The sequence below is a fragment of the Amblyomma mixtum genome, chromosome 8 (assembly GCF_055824585.1).
Source record: "Amblyomma mixtum isolate Tamu chromosome 8, ASM5582458v1, whole genome shotgun sequence".
Classification (NCBI taxonomy): Eukaryota; Metazoa; Arthropoda; class Arachnida; order Ixodida; family Ixodidae; genus Amblyomma; species Amblyomma mixtum.
Window position 1 is genome coordinate 52,375,404 of NC_143019.1, and position 18,927 is coordinate 52,394,330.

Genomic DNA, 18,927 nt, shown 5'->3' on the forward strand with positions numbered 1-18,927 from the left:
ATCTCAGGGTGGTAGCAGACCCCACGAAATCCCGAAACGTGATGAGTAGTTGCTGCCACAGATGGCGCTGTGATCTCAGGGTGGTAGCAGACCCCACGAAATTTCGGAACGTGATGAGTAAGAGCTAACGCTCTTAGAAAACAAGAAACTACGCGCTAATAGTGGCGCAGGCTGCGGTCTCCGTCAGTTGCACACGGGAGAAGGACATAAGTTTCCGCTGTTTTTATTACGTTTCATATGCATTATGTCTTGCCACACAGGCCCTGGAGTCTGTTCGCGTTCGAAAGGAGGCACGAGCACGTGTCTTTCGCGAAGCCGACGCGGGCAGTCATCATGGACGGGCCAGAGCTTCGCGGTAGCAGCGCAATGGTCGGCGGCGTCCAATGAGCTGCCCTGTCCGCGCCCGCGGCGCCCCCGCGCGGTCAGTCGGGGATGCAGACCGCCCGGCATTCCTGGGCGGAGCGGAATCGGTTCAGGTTGCCGCCGCAGCCGGAAAACCAGAAAGGGAAGCAGTGGTTCTTCTCTTTGTCGTAGTGGTACCGCACCACCCAGGAGCCGCACTGGCCTCGGTCCATTGGAAGCTTGCAGTAGATGTTGTAGTTCTCTGGAAGAGGCAGACGACGATTCAAGACCTACTGAACTACAGACTACTCGCTCCACTACAGAAGAGAACAACCTGCACAGCTTTATTACTCTGCTGGAGTCACCAAGCGGTCAGTCTGGTTCATGGGTCATCAAACTGTTAATTAAGACTCAGGGTCCTTACTCTTCCTGCTATGAATCCGCCAAATTTTAATTCTAGAGAAATTCCATTGTACAGATTTCTGTACAGACAGAAGACTAACACATATTAACTAGCGCGAAAAACAAAATAGGCGGACAGCTAGTACAGATGCGACAGGACACACGCTACACTTTCAACTGATTTTAGACTTGTAAAGTGATTATGGTGGATTTTTATGGTGCGAGGTCATCCGCGGCCAAAAACAGCCATTGCACAAGGTATCTTCGTTTGCTCAAGGTGGGATCAAAGACCCATTTCCCAAGCATTTCACCCTAACACATTTAGGGGGCCCTTTGGCTCTCTAAATTGCCTTTCCTGGCGCACTGTTTGGCATTGACTGCGAGACTGTTTGTGCTGTACTAGCGCTTTTTTTGGCTACACACTTTGACTACACATTGCAACTACACACTATGACTGCTTCTTTAGCACGACTCTCTCTCTGCTTCGATGAGTTCGGCTGTATCCATGGCTCTGATCGCAGTAATGAGGTATGTAATGTGGTCACCCACGGACGCCTTACGCACCCTGTCGGAGCGGATGACAACTATTTTATTAGTTGTCGTGTGCTCCAAAAGGGGGAGTCAGGCATCCGTGGATGGCCTCATTACTTCGAATCCGCGCACTCTGTCGTCACAACCATTTTGACCAACCGAAAAGCGTGACACCTCTGCTCACAACCTTCTGTCGACAAAGATGAGGCATTAGAGGCTTTCGCCGTAATAAGGCGAGCACCAGGCCAGAGGAAGCTTGTAACCATTGCATCACCGTTGGGTACCCGGTGACACTGGGGATCGAACCCTGCACCTCACGAATGCGAGGCGCATGCTCAACCACATAGGCCACAGAAAGTGATCCTGGTCTATGATTTCCGATTTGCAACATTTTTTTCGCGCTAGTTAATATGTATAGATCCAGCAACCAGCTAGTTCAGTTAAGAGTCTTAACTGTATGTAGAGGGTGTGTAACGGTACGGGTTCGTAGATACCTTCTAGCTAGTATAGAGACGCTCTATGCCTTTTACATCTGTAGGTGTGTAAAGCCCTTTGTTGGATACAATGTCATTCCCCAAGTCGTACATGACGATAAACCAAACCAAAAGAAAGAGTTACTTGAAAAAAGCAGAGAACACTATGTCGTGACGACTTCCGGTGGATGGGACGTCACACCGTTCCCGCGGCTATATCGATATCAAAATTATACATCTTTCGGGGATCTTAAGTGTTAATTACGCTTAATTACACCTTTTCCCATTTAATTTTGCACAAATCCGACGTTTTTTCGACCATTCTGCGACAATTTTCACTATGCTGTGACGACTTCCGGTGGATGTGACGTCACACCATTGCCGTGGATATATTGATGTCCGCGCTATTTCGACGCAATTTTGGCATTTTTGCCTATAATTAATTAACTAATTGCTCCACAGCCATGAAATTTTGCTTCAAGGTTCACTTTTTCCTCTTATAACTGAACCAACCATTGGTTTTCTTCTAGCTGTTTTAGTTCCCGAGTTACACGCGTGTGACACGCTTTGTTAACGGCCGACTATATGAGCCATTAAAGGCTTTCGCCTTAATATTAGGAAGACCTGCATACTCACGGAACCAGCACGTCCTCATGCACTTCTGTTTGCTTCTGAAGTTGTTTCCCGTGCCGTCGCAGCCGGTGTACACGTACCGGATGCACCGGCCGACGCCCCAGTGGAAGTAGTAGCGGAACAGCCTGCCGTTGCACTTCCCGGCATTGGGGGGCACGAAGCAGTTGGGCTCTGTCTTATTGCGAGGCTTGGAACGCAGCTCGGCAGCACCGTCGGCAGCTGTCTCGTTGGCGCCGACGTTGGCCTGTGCCGTGATCGTGGCTGTTGGCAGAGGCAACGCATGAGCAGCGCTTTTGATGACAATGATAATGATGTGAGAGATAGATTGAGCCTACAGGATGGTGGGTTGCCGAACGAGGCAGTGCAGGTTGGGTGATAAGAAAACAGGAGCGACAAGACGAGGAGTACGACGACATGAATGCCCTTGGTTATAAAAAGTACGTTTTGCCGCACTTTTAATTTAGTGAGGATGAATCTGCGGCAGGAAGGAAGCCTTTTATGCTAGTGTCTGGCTCGTGAGTAAAATTATGAACATGGAATGAACAAAAAAAAAGCCGATGACGAAAAATTAACATGGTGAGGAAGATGTATAAGTGGTGTGAAATACAAGGCAAACAGAATGTCAGAGTTGCGCCCAGATGTAGGAAGTTGGACAAGTTGTCACCACTTCTATGACACCACTTACCACGGTTTTCCAAGAAATTTGGTTGGTTTCACAACTACTAAAGAATTTTGTAGCGGAGAGACAAATTTGTTTATTTTTATGCATGAGTTCGACCAACAGGCCGTGATTGCATTCTTGTTTAACCATCTACTGACTGTGTCGCGACAAAATTGACACTGCATTATAGCTGCACCGTCTTATGCATTTGTACAGTCTTTGTTAAAAGTAACCAGGCTGCATGTTTTTTTCTTCTCAGTCGTATATTCAAGATATTATGCCAGCCCTAAAGCTCTAAATCTCTGCATGGTAAGAATAACCCCTGTTCTCACCTTCAAAATACTTTTTGATCTTTAGGGATGCCGCGAGGGCTCTGTTATACTAATGAGAAGCAAACCATGGAGCCTGGTTACTTTTGACAGACTGTACACCGTGAATTGAATTGGAAAGAAATTTCCCCCTTTAAGAATAACGAGACACACCTTAATATGGCTTGAAAGTAGTGCTGCTGTGACTAAGTACATCAGGACCTGTCACCGCTAAGTTATCCTACACAAAACTCTCAAGTTCACTACCCTCCAGCAGAACACAAACCTACAGAAGTGTTGTTTTATTAATTACAAAAGTAAAGAAAAATAAGCTGCTTGCCACTGATTCAGTAATACTCGTGAACTAAGTTCACCTCTTCACATTCTGTTCCATGATTAAACTGCAAATGCTGATGTCTCACATGGAGAGAACAATATTTTAAATCAGTAAATAAAATGAATGAATTTAGAAGTAGAATTTGCAGTGTAATATCAGCAGCATGCAACGATTTGCCGCCTGAGTCTGGCACGAGGCATTCCAAGCGCTCACAATGAGATAGCAGTGTGCTATCACATACAATAGACTGATGAACGCACCTGTGATTGATTGCAGTTGAATCAATGCAGCATAGTGCAGGTATCCTGAAACATTGGTGAAAATTCTTGACAACTCTCTCCGCTACCTTATTAGTTCGCTGCAATATATGTCTTCATGTTTAATATTGTGCAACTTTGATCCAAAGTTCTCGACTTTCCCTAATCTACGTCTCTGCATTCATTTCATGAAAACGGTCGAGTTAGCTGATGATCGAGTTAGAGTGTGAAGTCATCACCCTTTGCAGTGAAGGCCTTTATACTGATGCACCTATGGTGAAAATGCCCTTAACTTTTTGAGCGCTGAAAATGTATATGAAATGACGTCGATGAAGCGTCTTTGATTGCCACTTACCGAGGCACGCCGATAACACCAGCAATATGGCCAGTAGGTATGTGCCTGTAAATGTAAATATTTTGTAATGCATGTAATTCAGACCCTGAAATGCTACGGCATAGTGAAAAAAAATGTCGCTTGATTTATGGCCTTTAACGTCCCAAAGTGACTCAGGCTATGGGGGACTCCGAAGTGAAGGGCTTCGGAAATTTCGACCACCTGGGGTTCTTTAACGTGCACTGACATAGCACAGTACACGGACCTCTGGCACTCCGACCCTGCCGAAATGCGACCGTCACGGCCGGGATGGAACCTACGTCTTTCGGATCAAGAGCCGAGCGCTACAAACACTCAACCACCCCGACCACTCAGCCACTACAGCGGCGGAAAGAAATGGTATTCCTCAATTAGTCACGTTGATTTCAAATACGCCTTTATGACGGCAACCCTCAGTGTGGAGTAGATTTCGGTTTGGAAGTAATTGGTCATGAACATCTACTTGAACGCAGCCGTAAGGCTACAAAGAAAAGCTGTACAGCTTTCCCAGAAGCTTCGCATTTGAAAAATTCCTGCTAGTCTAGAGGTTAAACCCAGGACCATCACCTGTCCGGAACAGTCACTCTACCAACTAATCTAACTGATCTAACTAATATAACTGCTAGCAGATAGCCGGCCGTGGCCGAATGGATCCACAACCCGAAGCGGGAGCGGTTTTAGTCGGATGTATTTAAGGGAAACCTCCAAGTTGGAATAGATTTCAAATATTTTTCCTACAACTGCGAAGCTTCTGAGAAAGCTGTACAGCTTGCTTTACCTGAAGGCACTCATACGGCTGCAAAAGAAAACCGTACAGCTTTTCTATGTAGCAGTATTTTTGCCTTCAGGTGGATGCTAATGAGTAATTACTCTCTAATTCATAGCTGCAGCTTTGCGGCTCTTTCAACCACATCGGCATGTATAGTAGTAATTCTACATTACCAAATGCTGTGTGCCTGGCAGCATTTCCATATCAAATGGCACATCACGTTCATTTTCTCCTAGTGAGAGCCTAATCCCATTCTCTTTATACCAATCGTTTCAGAAAAGCACGCCACTAAAGAAACAGGATTTTTGAGATGAACAGATTGCCTTCTGCTGCCTATACCGGTGTTGGCGGACCGGGCATCAAAAATACCTTTTCAAAATATGTTGCAGGAAGTACTTTACGTGTTTACATAGTGAAGACACATCTAAGCTATAATTACTAGGGTATAATTAAAATATGACTAGAACAGAATTGGATTGTAGTTGGAATACAATTACAATGCTTCTGCATTATTATCACGTGAACGCTTCAAGGTCTACCGGTGGTTTCCTTTTTTTTTTTTAAAGAACAGTCATTTCTGCTCCTTGCTACCGAGCAAGCTGCCGTTTTCCTTCATTCCTTCGTATTCAAACTGCCCGACGGGCTATCTACGCAGGACTGATGACTACTGTACCTAACGGAGGCTTTAATGCGGGAAATCCGTTGAATTATGGCACCATTTTATAAATTTATTTACAGCATGTAGCTATCTTCCCCTCAGGCTGTGACAGCGCTGGGACATAGTGTAGCACAAAATATAAATGTTCAGAACAATGAAAAAAGACAAATCGCAAACATCTGTCAGTGAACTGAAACATCGAACAGCGGTTGGCGGTGGTAACGAAAGGAACGAACAGAATAAAAGCAGGTGCATTACCGCAGTATTTCCAATGAAGCGATTATCTATATCATCGTTCCTGAACATCCAACGCCATGAAGAGTAGCCAACAATGCTAGACAACTTACAAAAAAACATGGGGAGCCAAGCTGGGTTAACATCCCAAGGCAAGGCATTCCAATCTCTAACCTCTATAGTTTAAAAGGCAGGGTGTTTCAATGCTAACTTTTAAATGAATGTTAAACAATTATTCATTTTCTGTTTATCCCTGTTTAATGTATTACATGACGTTGATAAACATAACAATTATCTTTGAGGCACTTGTATACTTCGTGAGTGTAGTTATTGTTGGTAGGCTAACACGATGTAGAAGTTCAGTTATTAAATCATTACGACGGTATTCGCTGAAAAGAATTCTTGTCACCTAATGATGCATACCCGTCAACTTTTCTCTACAATAGTTGGTATCTATGGGGTGTGCAGTGGGCTCGGCGGCCCACTCGGTTACCGAGAGAGCTTGTTTTTGTATGCATAATTATGGGCTAAATCCTGCTTGCTTTGTTCTGTTTTTTAAACATTGTATGATCGCCTGCTGGCTGAGCCTGAATGTGATATCATAATAACCGATCATTTCAACTCGCCCGGTTTGTATTGGAAGTGCTTGACACATTGGCAATGCGAATTTAATGATGCGATTTTCTACATTGTGGTAGCATTGAATTTAGATCACATAGAAAATTCTCCCGTGGAGGCCCTGTTCTAGATTTTTTTAAAGCTAAAATTTCTTCAGTGGCTTTTTTGAGTGTTGAACGCGGTATTTTTGATTCCCTTTTGTTTTCGTTTTGTCGGCTCCTTGAATGCAAAGAGACATCTCAGAATGCTGCACTTGATAGTGTCCGATACTTTACTCCAGCAAAAGGCACGGCTATCGTTGATTATCTAGGCAATGCATTACTTAGTAATGGCAGTGTAGATGTTCACGTTCTGTAGAATATTTTTAAAGAAACAATAGCATTTTTGTCCCCAGTTTGATCCCTCTGAGAGAAAACTTACCGAGGAACGACCCCTGGGGTCAGCTGGAAAATTATTGGCCTTAAACGAAAGCTGAAGCGACATTGCAGGCAAGAAAAAACTTCTTCCGCGTAATTTAAATAATCAAAGAACGTTAGCGCAAAGTTCAACCACGAAAAAGAATTACTGTTGCATAGTTACACTTCTCTCATTTTTAAATACCAATCCCAGTTCCCGCCATCCCAGGAAAGGAGGTCACAGACAGAGTAAAACTGAATGGAAGCATATTAGCTAATGGCCGGGAAATCGTTGATTTTTTTAGTCTCTATTATCAAACTGTATTAGGCCCGAAACCGGTCCTCATAAAGCTGAAGTGATATATAGAACTTAGAAACGTTCCTTTCAGGTGTCCGCCGATTGTCAATGCTACATAAATTTGATACTTAGGAAAGCTGATGACCTCATGACATTCCAAACTCTTCTTTCAGACCCTGTGCTCTACAGGCAATGAAAATTTTAGCCAGAATATCAGAAGATTCTTTACGTTCTTGTGATCAACATTTTGACTCTAAAGTAGCACGAGATGTTCCTGTTCACAAGTTAGGAGATCGAACAATTGTATCTAATTGCCGGTCTGTATCAATTATTTGTAGCTGCTGTAAACTTCTCGAACACATAGTGGCAGGCCTCGTAGTGGATTTCTTCAGCGATTAAGGTTTAATATCACCTTTCCAGCATGGATTTCGGAAGAGAATGGCAACAGTTACTCAGTTGGTGACTACTGTTCATGAGCTATCACCGTTTTTAACAATTTATACCAAGTAGACATATTGTTCTTAGATTTTTCTGAGGCTATCGATACCGTCCCCCACAAGAAAATGATGTATAAGCCAGAGTATTAGAAAATGGTACGTAGTTTGTTCATGTGCATCGAACCGTTTCCAAGTCGTTGGGTGTCACCTCTTGTGTTCCACAGGAAACCCTAAAACAGGTAAGGCCGTGAATACGGACAACCTGAGGCCCATATCACTGACCTCATGTGCGGGCAAGCTTATGGAGACGATGGTACGGGATCGCCTCTCTCCATACCTGGAGAGTAAGGGATTCTTTGCAGTCACCATGTTCGGGTTTCGCCCTCACATGTCTGCACAGGATGTCCTTCTCCAGCTGCACAGGGATGTAATACGACCCACAACTATGCAACACAATGACAAAGCCATCCTCGCCCTTGATCTGAAAGGGGCTTTCGACAGTGTGAAACACGGGAGCATCCTGGCCAACTTGAGTTCTACCGATTGTGGGGCTAGGACCTACGCGTATGTAAGAGATTTCTTGTCTAATCGCCAGGCCTTTCTTCGGATTGAGGGCGAGGAATACGGCCCTTACATGATGGGAACACGGGGTACCCCTCAGGGAGCAGTGTTATCACCGCTCCTGTTCAACATTGCTATGATGCGCCTCCCAAGCCAATTGGCCCGGGTGGAAGGCATTCAACACGCGTTATATGCAGATGATATTACAATTTGGACCACTCAGGGGAGCCTTGGGGACATGGAGGACCGCCTTCAGAAGGCTGCTTCCATAGTCGATGCGTATGCTAATGACTGTGGGCTCCAATGTGCTCCAGCGAAATCAGAGCTTCTGCATGTCAGAGCGAACCCAAAGGATAGGACAGCAATACACATCTCTCTGTCAGGAGGTCCTATTAGAGAGGTGGAGGAGCTCCGTATTCTGGGCCTTTTCATTCACCAGAGACTCAGACCGGACTCCACTATTGCGAAACTCAAGAGAGTAGGCGAACAGGTAGGGCGCATGATCCGCCGCGTTTCCAACAAGCGGGGTGGTCTGCGGGGCAGGGACGCGCTTCGGCTCGTCTATGCCTTCGTGACTAGCCGGATCCTCTACGCCGTGCCATATTTCCGCACTACTAAGCAAGACGAGGCGCGAAGCGAATAGACGCCATCATCCGCAAGGCAACTAAGCGAGCCCTGGATCTCCCGGTGGCTACCTCTAATGCCAAACTCAAGGCATTGGGGGTGCTAAACTCCTACCAGGAGCTGCGGGAGGCCCACCTCGTGAACCAATACACGCGGCTCACGCAGACGGCTCCTGGGCGCAGCCTGCTAAACCGCTTACACATCCAACACGACTGCACTCCAGAGGAGGCGGAGCGTATCCCAGTACTATGGCGCCATATGCTCTGGGTCTCCCCGCTCCCCCGTAACATGGACACCGACATGCATGAAAACAGACGACAAGCGCGGGCTCGGGCTCTTGAGAGACAACACGGCTCCCGACCCGGTGTATATTATGTAGACGTAGCAGGGCCATCGCCCACGGGATTTTACTCGGCCGCTGTCGTTCACCAGGAAATACACGTTGATGGACTCTCCTTTCGAGCCCCGAATTCAATGCGGGCCGAGGAAGTAGCGATAGCGCTTGCTGCCGCCCACGCCAATTCGAGAATAATCGTCACGGACTCCCGAAAAGCATGTGAACATTACTTGGCAGGGGAGATCTCCCCCTTAGCTGCTTGTATTCTACGACGGACTGCCACTGATCCAACACCCAAACGAATCATTTGGGCTCCTGGCCACCAGGGCTTACGAGGTAATGAGGCCGCTGACGCGGCTGCCCGAGCGCTTACTCACCGGGCTCCTCATCCCAGCTCTTCTGGCTCGGAGACTAACCAGCCGCTGCTGCGATTCAGGGAAATATTAACACATTATAGCGACAACCACCACCTTTTCCCGGCCCCTGCAAAAGGGCTGAGTAAGACGGAGGAGCGAACTTTAAGGCGCCTGCAGACAGGTACTCTACTCTGTCCTGCAATAATAAAACATTACGATCCTAACACGGATGGGCGATGCCCACACTGTGGGGAGACCTGTGGTATCTTCCACATGGTGTGGGCATGTACTCAAAATCCCCACCTCCCCCCTTCCCCTACCCCTTCCAGAGAGGCATGGGAGACTGCCCTCCTCAACTGCTCCTCGCTTGAGTCCCAAAGGGCTCTGGTGAAACGGGCGAGAGACGGGGCCTCGTCGTGCGGTGTCCCGGACTAGGGACGCCGACCATGTAGCGGGGCCACTCTGTGGCTCCCAAACTCTTTTTCACAAAATAAAAGTTTTCACCACCACCACAGGAAAGTGTGCTGGGACCTTCACTGTTTCTTATTTAGGTTGATGACCTTACTCATATTGTCTGTAATTCTGTGCCCATAAGATTATTTGCAGATTATTGCATTATGTTTGAAGAGATGAGGTAAACCACTAATCATGATGTACTCCAAGGTTCTTGACAACGTCAACAAATGATGCGTGGATTGGATATGAGGTTAAACATCTAAAAAAACTCCCTACGATGAGCAACGAGTACAAAACATATCAGCACATTTCATTACTTTTTAAAAGCCTGCCACTGTCGGGAAGTGTGCAGCTGTAAGTATTTAGGGTTAACGCTTACCAATAAATTGAATTGGCGAAGTACACCCATTGACACATCACACAAATTTCTGTTCAGTCTTTACAAATTTCTTTCTTTTAAACAAAAACTTAGTTGATCCTCTTCCAATATTAAACTTTTGGCATATAACACTTTTAACCGGACTAAACTCGAGTATATTTCTATTATTTAGGATTTGCACACAAAAAAGAACAAAAATTATCTTGAGCTTATTCAAAGAAAGGCAGTTGAATAATTTTCAAGAAATACAGTAGACTTGGTTCTCCTACAATGCCAGTGATTTAAAGTAAAATTCCACTTCTCTAAGTGCGCCCCAAACTAAAAAGGTTTTTGTTACTCCGCGATGCAGCCACAAGAAGTAAACATTCCAATACATAATATAGCTCAGCCTTCAACAACCAGACAAACACAACTCACTGGGGCCACACAACTTGCTCCCAATTTTCCCCGTGAACAAAATCGTTCATGCGCAGTTTTTCCTCAGACTACCTCCGATTAGAATTTGCGCTCTGAATCACTTTTTGTCCCTCAAACGTGGCGGGAACGCTGCAGAGACTGAATGGCACCACGGTGAATTCACAGAGGCCGTCAGGGGTGACGAAAGCAATTTTACACAGAACACACGAACGAACGAGGAATACGATGAGTATTTTGGTAGGGGATAAATTAGTTAAGTGTTTGCTAGTATTTTTTCATCTAGTGAATCTGATCTCCTTGCCCGCATCAGGGAACGAAGGCGCCTTGCCTGTAGCAAAAAATGCACAGGCGATCATACGATGTGATGCATCGAATCTCCGTTGCCACTATTGGTCGCACATTTCGCTTTTACATTGATCGCCTTCCCACTGAGTCACTGAATTTGAGTTGACTGTCGTTTTTTCGTTCCGCTGTTGTACAGGCTTCTTGAGGGTGGGTAATCCTGGATGGTGAAGGTGGACATAGGGTTGAGAGGGCAGGCTTGCAGGTGAGAGATGCAAGAGGACTGTACTGCTAACCTAATAAAAGACACATGGTCATTTCAGGTCTTACGAAATGACTACCCGGTAATTCAAAGGAGTGAGCTTTCTGAGAAAAGTGAAATGGACTATAAAATTCAACAACAGTGTACACTGGGATACCCTAGGCGATGTGATCAAGAGCGTTGTACTAGGAATAGCAGATTGCCGATATTTGGCAACTTTCTTGAAATAAGGATGTGTCATAAAAGCGGCCGAGGAAAAAGAAAAAACTGGTCTGCAGAGTTTGTGTAAGCAGCACGTGAATTGCTTTCGCGCAATAATTAAATATTTCATTTCTCTCTTCCTCAATACCACGAACAGAACGTAACTGTGGGGAGGTCAGTTAGTTTAATGTACCTTAGTCGAACTCGCAGGTTTTTAAACCACTGGATATTTGAAGCTTGGAGGATATACATGGGGGAATAAACACTATGTAGGAGCTACAGAGCGTGGAACTACAAATATTTGAATCCGTACCAGGGATAAAGAGTGCAGAACTATATAAAAGCTGTGACCTATGGACGGATGAAGTTGAAATATAAAGCGAATCGTTTTCTGTAAGCAGGGGGAAGGAAGAGAGACATAGACTATGGTTTTTGTAAAGGATTTGTCAAGAGCAAATAAAAATTGCATTATTAAAGAAAAATAATTGGCGGAAGAAATGTTTGCAGCTTTTTTCGCGGAGTGAATCGACAGTATAAACAATGTATCTTTGTGTTGCTTCCCTAAGGCGTCCAAACTTTGAGGGAAACAACGCTTCAGACGGGACTAAGAGGTACGTTACGTGGCGACAGACGGAACGGATAAGAAAACGTGTAATGCTAATACATGCACAGAGACATAGAATCGAACAGAATTCTATCCGAACTGTCTTTGATCACCTTTTGTTTCGCTAGACTGTAGGGCGTCCAATGCATAGCATATATACCACAATAAGAAATATGACCACTTTAATAAAAGTAAAGCCTGAAGTAAAGAAGCATTAGTCGTTAGTTACTTTCCTCTTGCCTTGGTGCTGGCTACATTTCATTGTGGTTCATCCTTGCATAAGAACAATTTGTTATACAAAGATTGTAATGCGCAGAATAACAATTGAAGCTGAAGTTCTAGGGGGAGGAGCGCGAAGCTAGCGCTGTAATTGATTTACTTCGCGGTGTTCTCGAAGCTTAGCGTTGTCTCTGCGAGATACAACATTCTCACTTTATATCTAAAATTTGCAAGAGACACGACAGTGGTGTCAGCGCGAATATATTAGGCCAGCTGTTATAACTCGCAAGGACACAACTTCGCATGTGCTGTCGGACGGCAAAATATCAGCCCCGGACCGCTCGGTTTAATGGCAATAGCTACTTGCATCATTAACCAAGATTGGCGGCGAATTTTTTCGGATGTGCTTAAACTCCTTGCCTACGGTGGTAAACGTGACCATTTTTTGGGGGTTCGAGTATATTTTTTTCTGATTAAACTATTGCATTTAAAATTTTATGAAGTACACGAAAACTGCTTGAATCATTAACAAACACTGGTGATGTATTCTTTTGGAAAAGGCTTAAACTCCTTTCCTGCTGTGGCGAAAACGATTTTTTTTGTGTAGGTTGCAGTATATTTTTTTCTGTAAAAACTATTGCATTTAAAGTTTGATGGTGTACACGAAAACAAAGGTAAATAAATTTCCTTTTAGGCATATACGTTGTATTAACGAATTGCGCGTTGCAGCAAAGAAATATTATCTGCCCAAAACGAGATTTTAAGAAAAAAGTGAACAAAACGTGTAAAGACATGCTTGTAACTGAAACAAAAAAATTTTAAAGAATTTTCTGAAATATGCAAGATGTTTGGTTTCTATTGGTCACTATCTGTGAAAAACTCGTAGTTCTATCTTACTGCTACAAAACAGTGAATGGAAACCCTTTAGTTAGGCACCGGAGTACGGACGCCTGTTTTCCAAGCTGGTTACACCGTCGTCGTCGAAGGCAGAACCGAATTCCGAGAGAAAGGCGTCATCTTCAGACTCAGAGCTGCTCGGATTGTCGATAAAGACCATTCGCAGACAAATCTAAATCTTCAGATTTTGTACGTTTTGGCGCGCGCATCGTGCATGCAGAGGCTTCAAAGCGGCTTGGATGGTACAATGTCTTCGGAGCGCGTTTATAAAATGCCGCCTTGCATGAAAAACCAAAAAGAAAACAACATCGAAACGAAACTTTACTTGCTTGTTAACTACAAGCCAAATGACGAAGCGTGCCCGCAAGCAACACGGAAGGCTCCGAAGTCGAGCGGCGAAGTCATCGTTAGGGCGCAATGAGCGTGGTACCGCGCCTATGTGTTTTCGCAGCGCGTTGAAAAAAAAAAAAAAAAAAATGTCGTCCTGCGGGAAAATGTAAACTACATCGAGAACAAAGCTTAAGGCCTCCGATTGCAAGCCAAACACACAGAGTGCCCGTAAGCAATGCGGAAGGCCCCGACATCGGTGCGCGAATTCATCGTTGTAGCGGGCTAACGATGCCCAATGGGCGCTGTAGGGTAAGAATTACTGAATGGAATGTAATCACCTCGTACTACGTTATTTCCTGTTGTTTTGTGCAAGCCTCTCAATTAATGCGCTAAAATATTTCCGCTACTTTTTTGCACTTTCCTGCCCTAATTTCGTTTCACTGATGACGACTGGTGCCTCTCCTGTGGAATCACTATCGAAAAACAAAACATAAAACCACTCTTTGGCAAAATCAAGTCTGAGAAGTACGGCTGCAGCGCATATTTTGTGCGCTTTCAGTGCTTAATCGGCATAATAATCATTATCATCATGCATAAATCAGCAGCTCGGGCAAAGCTTGTGGTACTGAATTTCCAATGAGGCCGCGGCTAGCAACCTCTTTTGCTTACATTTTTATTTTTATTAATAAATAGCCACTAACATCAACAACAATGCTCTGGGCCAGTTCCGGCCACTCTGTCCGTGCAGATCTCCTCATCTCATCAAAACATCTGACTCTCTCTATCTCTCTACTCCCAGCTACTTTTTATTCCCTTTGAATTCTATTGTGTCCCCTTAAAACGCCACGGGGTATCGATTACTTTTCTCACACGTCTCGACCAAGTCCATTCCCTTCTCTTGTCTACCACCTGTATGTACATCAGTCTCTCCAGTTTGTATGATAATCCACGCTGCTAGCTTTCCGTGTATTTGCGCTGCCATCCGAATTTCGGCCACTGGCGCTAGTGTACCGTTATTTTACGTGTGCTTGGAAACAGATTTAGAATGTTGGATACTGAGGTGTTATATTTGCACCTAATTGGCACGGTACTCTTGTGCTCCTCGGATTTTTGAGCGTATTTATGACTCACTCTATCTTTTTTTGCTGACAAAGTAGCCCGAATGCTTGTTGTTTTCTTCATTTTTCTGCACAAGGCGTCGAGGTTTTTAGCTCTCGAGTAAATGTGCGGTTCGTTGCGAGCATTACAGTGATGTAGAAGAAATAATCAATGCCCCATTTGCATGTAATCGAATTGGAAGTGTATGAGACGTGAGAAAACTTGCGAATGACACGTGTGATAAGGAGAGAACGCAAAGAAAACACGCGAAATGATGCACGACTATCAGGGCTTTTGAGCTGGTCAAACTTTTTTCAGCTTATATGGGTTTACCAGTTAATAACAGCAGGGTTTACATAGAATCACTTGAAATGCAGGTGCTCTTATAGTGTCGTTGATCGCACGGCAAGGACTTACTCTGCAGCCTGAGACGTTCGGCGGGGATTCCGTAAAGGCCGTTCTTCGTGTTTCTGCGCGAATCGTACGTTGTCCTCGTTAAGGGGCCGAACACTGTCGCGAAATATTACATGAAACTGGCTGCTTAGCTACAGAATATTCTTGCTATACAGCAGTGCTGTATCCAGGTGAAGTGGCATTTCAGACGTAGGTACATTTCATAATAGCCCTTTATGTGATACGCCGCCGCGGTGGCTCAGTGGTTATGGTGCTCGGCTGCTGACCCGAAAGACGTGGGTTCGATCCCGGCTGCGGCGGTTGAATTTCTTTGGTCGAAATTCTAGAGGCCCGTGTACTGTGCGATGTCAGTGCACGTTAAAGAACCCCAGGTGGTCGAAATTTCCGGACCCCTTCACTACGGCGTCTCTAATAGCCTGAGTCGCTTTGGGACGTTAAACCCCATAAACCAAACCAAACCAAACCTTTATGTGATACGATCGCATTGTGAAGCACAAGATATGCCGCGAAAGCCCTTCAGTTTGATTGACCACTTCTTTGTTTCTTTTTAATCACGCGTGTCGAATTTCCCCAAAGAATATTCCTTGCACATTCTTCACAAGGCGCAGGATAAGCATCAGGTGTACGTGAACCAGACTACGTAAGAGCAAGAACAGCATATGGTGTTTGGAAACAACGAAGAGACCACGTTGCAAATAACAGGTATAGAAAAACACTCACCGCTCGTCACTCCCAGAAGTTTAAATCGACTCCTAGCACCATTTCTCAGCCACCTTATTCCCGTCGGTACCATTACCAATCCGTTCGCGCACAGACGAAGGGGAAAGCCGCGAAACACGAAGTCCACAGCTCTGTTAGAACAGAGAAGCGATGTCCGTAGCAGCAGTAGGGTCGCACACCGTTGTTCGCATTGTCCTCTCGAGCTGTTCACTTAACACCTGCCGTGCTTGCCCACAATGGGTTATCGACTTTCTGCGGCGCCGCGAACGGTTTTTTCTTCAACTTCAAGCGCGTCGTTCGACTCTCGTGAGAGCCAGCTGCTGTCCGCGAAAGATTGCTGAAGCAGAAGTTCAGGACGAAACGGCTTTGTCCGAAAGATATTCATTTTTCAGTCGACAAATACTCTGGTTTACTGTCAGAAAAGAAAACGTCCAAGTTAAAGCAAGGAATTTTACCCTGCTGAATATTCCAAGGCTTTAAAGTCGCTTATTTTTAGTTCACCTGGCCACCCTAAGATCCACGCACGTACAAATAAAGAGAAGACGCATTCTTCGTTAATTTAATGTATTCCTGGAGCCGCCGCGGTGACTCAGTGGTTATGGCATTCGGCTGCTGACCCGAAAGACGCGGGTTCGATCCCGGCCGCGGTGGCCGAATTCCGATGCAGGCGAAAATTCTAGAGGCCCGTGTACTGTGCGATGTCAGTACACGTGAAAGAACCCCAGGTGGTCGAAATTTCCGGGGAACTCCTCCACTACTGACTCCCTTCATAGCCTGAGTCACTTTGGGACGTTAAACCCCCTAAACCATAATCTATTCCTGGGAGTGAAGTTTGCTCTGCGCTAAACGGTGAGTTGCGGGTACATTGCTAGAAGTTATGAAATACAACTGAATATGAGGTTTAGCATTGCGAAGCTACTTTTATATACACGCAGTGGCAGAGAGCTCTGTAGGATTTTTTGACGTACAGAGGCATGACACAGCATACGGACACCTTTTCACTTTGCCTCTATTGAAATGCGACCCCAACGACCAAGATTTGATCCCCTGACCACGTGCTTACCAGGAGGACAACTTAGCTACTGAGCAGAGCAGACATTTGGGCTAGTTGGTGTGAATTCATGCAGCGCTTGTAGTGTCTTCCCTCTTGTTCTGTGTTCTCAGCGCTTGTAGTGTCTTCGCTCTCTTTTTGTGTTCTCTTTCTAAGTTTGCGCTGTTGTTCCACCATGAAAACTACTGAGCCACAGCGGAGAGTTCAAGGGGTTATGGTTATGGCAGAACTTGGTTATTGCATAGCACGTACTGGTATCAGTGTATGCTTCGTTTTGGAGACATACTGACTGAGGAAATTTGCTTTTTTTTTTCTGACATCTTGCTGTCGTACTCAAGTAGCGATGCATTCTTAGGCCGGCATGTATATACTGGCAGTTTTAAAATTACAATGTAATGCTGTAAAGCCCGGAGGCTTACGACTGCTGGTTCGGGCTGGTGAGTACGGAACTGAGGAGGCACTTCAGATGCGTACTCCTGTGGCCATGCCTTGACTAATTTCCCATCTTAGGAGATGGCTGCTCACTTTACGAAAGACGCAAGACATTGGTCACATATTCGCAGGACGCGGAGTTGCAACCTTTCAGTTGTCTCTTCAGATTGAGAAAGAGCCAAGAGTTTGACGGCGTGTGATAATGCCTGCAAGTTTGTGAGGCAGAACAGCTGCTTCCTTAAAAAAAAGGGAAGAAATCACAGAAGATAGTGCGTCAGCGATGTCAATGAATAGCCTCTGTTGAAGATGATATCTAAAAGTGCCTTGCGAACATACATTGAAAGCTTCTATTTGAATTTAAAGTGTTTCAATTCTTTTTGTAATAAAAAGATTTGCTGCTCGGGAGGTAAAAGGTATTGAACACCCGTCGCAAATGTGATCCTGTGAGGCGGGAATGTTCTTCTTATATACATATTCACCCGTCATCTCTATAAACCCGGGATGTATGTATTAGAAAATAATCATAACTTGTGGCATTCTGCAGGTAAAACTGAGAGAGATGAAAATAAGCCGGACATGCTAGTTCCGGGAGCAATACATTGCCACGAGTCCTCCAGTGTTCCTTAATGCAAGAGCTTCGTTTATCTTCGCCCAACACGCGGCCTCATCATTCCTTAGTTCATCACGCAGCTCCAGTGATCTAGCATACAGTCGGGGACAAAAGTCTCTGGACCACGTGCTCCGTTGACGAAGCTGATTGCTGTGTTATTAGTCGGCGACTGGAGACCACACTGGTGCAGGTGACAGGCCAAACCCTGTTTTTTCAGTCTCCAGTAGTGCGCCCTCTAGCCTGCAGCTAGTAATAGAGCTATTGGCTTCTTTTAAAGAGCACGCTGTCCGGAGACTTTTGTCCCCCACTGTACGCAAGTTTAGATGGTATGGATTATGCCCGAGGATTCTCGATCCCGTGCGGGAAGTTCTCTGCCCTTGTACGGAATGTTCTTATAAAGAGCTGTACCAACACACACGGTTCTGGCCCCGAGAACTACCGAAGCCATTTGTTACTATCGTGACAGCCGATCTTTTCCTGAAGGAAGCTTGCAAAATAACTTTTTTTTTCAAGTTCACCGGCAACATCCTTTGCCCAAATGACTCTCCTTCTATGCGGTATCTTGCTAGGTATGCAACTGACTGCTCCTGTAAGCTGCCGCAGTAGCCCAAGCAGCGTCCAGGCACACAACTGGAAAAGCCCTCGAAGCTAACCATCGCCTTCGAAGGCTGGAACTTTATCACGGACACCTACCGGTCTGCGCCACTGTAAAAAAAAAATGGCTGTGGCTTAGCTAAGGTTAAGCCTGGATAAGCGAAAAGCTGTCGCTGCTTTTCAGCCAACTCCCAAGCTACCACTTCTGGATCGGTGTTTCTGCGCCGTCCGACTGTTGCTTCTTCTTCTCCTTCCATGGCGAGTGTCTATGTCTGTTCTATGGGAAAGCGCGCCTTCTATACCCCTCCTTTCAAATGTGCACTGCGCACGGCTGCGGCGAAAGGTCAAACGGTGGCG

At 45.4% G+C, this 18,927-nt stretch overlaps 1 protein-coding gene across 1 annotated transcript; it reads right to left on the reverse strand.

Moving 5' to 3' along the window:
- Positions 1–222: 222 nt before the first annotated feature.
- Positions 223–16,073, reverse strand: LOC149332431 (inter-alpha-trypsin inhibitor-like). Its single transcript, XM_089555748.1, has 4 exons — positions 15,884–16,073; positions 4,300–4,344; positions 2,385–2,642; positions 223–604 (listed from the first exon to the last, which is right to left on the reverse strand). Exons 1-4 carry the CDS (start codon positions 15,954–15,956, stop codon positions 423–425), a joined length of 558 nt encoding a protein of 185 aa, XP_089411874.1. The 5' UTR covers positions 15,957–16,073; the 3' UTR covers positions 223–422.
- Between the last annotated feature and the right edge of the window lie 2,854 nt (positions 16,074–18,927).